This window comes from Terrapene carolina, unplaced genomic scaffold, assembly GCF_002925995.2.
Source record: "Terrapene carolina triunguis isolate 2854851 unplaced genomic scaffold, T_m_triunguis-2.0 Scaffold34866, whole genome shotgun sequence".
Taxonomy (NCBI): Eukaryota; Metazoa; Chordata; order Testudines; family Emydidae; genus Terrapene; species Terrapene triunguis.
This window is the reverse complement of record NW_020699217.1, coordinates 2,662-5,513: the sequence shown is the minus strand read 5'-3', so window position 1 is coordinate 5,513 and position 2,852 is coordinate 2,662. Positions and strand designations below refer to the sequence as shown.

General features: G+C 65.5%; 1 protein-coding gene across 1 annotated transcript in view; it reads right to left on the bottom strand.

The window, feature by feature from the left end:
• Window positions 1–756: 756 nt before the first annotated feature.
• RGS14 (regulator of G protein signaling 14) overlaps window positions 757–2,852 on the bottom strand; it is a gene marked incomplete at its 5' end in the record, with an annotated part of 4,620 nt that continues 2,524 nt past the window's right edge. The window contains 4 exons of the mRNA XM_026646313.1: window positions 757–1,161; window positions 1,557–1,677; window positions 2,054–2,112; window positions 2,470–2,551. Coding sequence (XP_026502098.1) covers window positions 917–1,161; window positions 1,557–1,677; window positions 2,054–2,112; window positions 2,470–2,551 — 507 coding nt within the window. The remainder of the gene's footprint in view (window positions 1,162–1,556; window positions 1,678–2,053; window positions 2,113–2,469; window positions 2,552–2,852) is intronic.

Below are 2,852 nucleotides of genomic sequence, written 5' to 3'. Positions count from 1 at the left end.
TTCACACGCAGCCCGATGAGGTGCTGTCACATGCAGACGAGGGCAGCCAATGCGGAGCAGCCACCTCCTCAGCCGTCCTTAGCATGCAAAGCAGCACCACAGCCAGCAAGCTGGCGTGGCCTGGGGGACTCTGGGCTCCCCTCGCAGCCCCATATCTGCCCCCAGCCCCCCATTGGGCACGGGGTCCAGCTCCCAGGAGATGCCGCCCGTCCAGCCAGACCGGGCACTGGGGACTCCTGGAGCCTGGGGCTAGCGCACGGGCTCTCAATTGCTGGGAGCAGCCAGGCCCTGCTGCAGCCCTGGAGCAGCTGAGGGTTTGGGGTTTGCTTACCCGCACTTCTGGAGCTAAACGGGGGCAGCTGTCTGGCAGAGACCCCAGTGAGGCGCATCTAAGGGCCACCCCAGGGATGCTGCTCCTGCCCTAACCCTCCCCATCCTCCGCGTCCTGATGCGCCACCAGCCACCATCCCCCTCCCCACTAGCAGGTTACCCCAGGGAGTCTCCTCCCGCAGGCAGCTGCCAACTCTCCACGGCCCCCTGTGCACAGACATAGGCAGTGCTGGTCTGGGGGTGCAGGCTCCCATCCCCCCGTTGTCCCCATGGCGAGGACTGGTGACAGAAGCAGAGGCGCTGGGCCACGCAGGTTGTTAATCAGGCATATTTTACATCCCAAAGTGCTTTACAAATAACTGACATACAAACTATATACAGGCTCACTTCACTTGCTACTGAGATGCAGCCACCTCTAGGGTGGAATGAGGCAGCTGTTTAACAACTCACAGCAACACTATACAACAGTTTAGGACAGGAAGTGGAGAATACTGTAGTTTCCTGAAACCGCCGGGGCAGTTTAAGGAGGCAGGATTTGGCCAGGGCACTCCTCAACGCTGGCTCTGAAGAAAGTGCAGCATGGGCCTCAGTGCAGTTCAGAGTGGACAGGTGGCTGCGCCAGTGCGGGATCCAGGGGGCAAGGGGCACCGGCCCCCTTTGGGGTGAGGCTGGTATCGCAGGGGCCATGCTGCCGCTCAGAGCTCTCTCTGGGGCCAGCATCCTGCCCTGGCAGCTGCAGGAAGTCAGGCAGGACCAGGACCTCTTTAGAGAGCAGCCCACGCTGGTCGTTGGCCCTGCAGCTCTGGGCCCGGTTCAGCAGCTCCACCAGCCCTGGGGGAACGAGGGGAGAGTGGAGTCATTGGGCAGAGCTAGACTTCCGCAGAACACCCCCAGACTCCTCCCCCCCCGAACCCCCATCCTGTGCTCAGACTCCCCTCCCCCACCCCAGAGCCCCCATCCCGCACTCAGACGCCCCCTCCCCCACCCCAGAGCCCCCATCCCGCACTCAGACGCCCCCTCCCCCACCCCAGAGCCCCCATCCCGCACTCAGACGCCCCCTCCCAGTTCCCGTTTGCCCCTGCGCTTCCCCACCCCCCATGTTTCCTTCTGACACTGAATATACCACAGACGCCCTCTGCCCCCAGCACCCTAGATATGCCTCCTGTGCCCCTGTCCCCCACACATGGGGCTGGTTTAAGAGCATGCCAGATGCCAGGGCTGCCCACCTTCCAGGTCATACGTGCACCGGTTCATGCTCCTCAGGGCTGCTGGCCTGGACCTAGTGAAGGAGGGGGGCACCTCTGACAGCATGTCTGCTTCCACCTCTGTGCCTGTGGGGGCGGCCTCCTGGGAGTGGGGGAGACAGCATGTGAGGAGCAGGAAGATGAGCCGGCAGCCCCAGCCCAGCCGGGAGACCTGCCTCCCCTTCAGGGCACAGAGATGCCCCAAAGCTGGCCTGGCTCAGACCCGCTGTACCCACTGTGCCCCGACCCTGCTCCGTGCTGCAGAGCTCCCCCAACGTGCCCAGAGCTGCACCCTGCTCTGGCCACAGGGCTCACCGCCCTCCCCCCCGCCCCCAAGTGAGCCAGCGAGCTGCACTCCCGGGGACTCCCAGTTCAGCCCAGCCCCAGCGACAGCCCAGGCCTACCCTAGTGCTGCCCCCCTTCGCTGGGGCACCCCCTCAGCCCCCCTGCCTGGGCCCCTCTTGGTGCCCAGGACTCACCTTGCACCGAAGGGGGGAAGCGGCCACAACAGTGTCACCAGCGCCTGTCGCTTTCACTTCTGCAACACAAGCACCGCAGCGAGTCAGGCTCCAGCCTCCTGCCGTGGGATGGGGCGGGGCAGACCACCTGCCATGACAGGAGTCCGGGCCCACCAGGGAAGGACTCAGCACCACGATAACTGTGGAACTCACTGCTGTGGGATTTCATGGTGGCCAACAGCTGAGGCACATGGCACCTTACAGGTGCAGAGTCTGGGGCCGACTGAGGAGGAGGAAGATACCTGACTGGCCGGGCCCACACAGTGCTGTGTGGGGCCCACGGGCCCCTGGGCTGGACACAGACTTAGTGCTGGCCTGGGCAGGCGGCGGGACCACGGGGGTGCTCCAGCCTGGCCACTTCACCCTGCGGACCATACCTGTCGCAGCTTCCAGGATGAGCTTCTGCGCAGCCACGGTGCTGACCAGCTTCTCCAGGTCCAGGGCTCCCGGCTCCCCGTGCTGCAGCAGAACAGAGTTGGGGGGTTGCATGGGATGGTGAATCGTGGGGAGCAAGAGCAGGCTCTGGCCACGGTGTGAGGGGCAATGAGGGTACAGGCCACACACTGGCTGGAAGTGTGGTCCCCCGGGGTAGGAGCTCTGCCCACGGGCGGGCGGGCAGCCCGGTCCCCCGGGGTAGGAGCTCTGCCCACGGGCGGGCGGGCATCCCGGTCCCCCGGGGTAGGAGCTCTGCCCACGGGCGGGCGGGCAGCCCCGTCCCCGGGGTAGGAGCTCTGCCCACGGGCGGGCGGGCAGCCCAGTC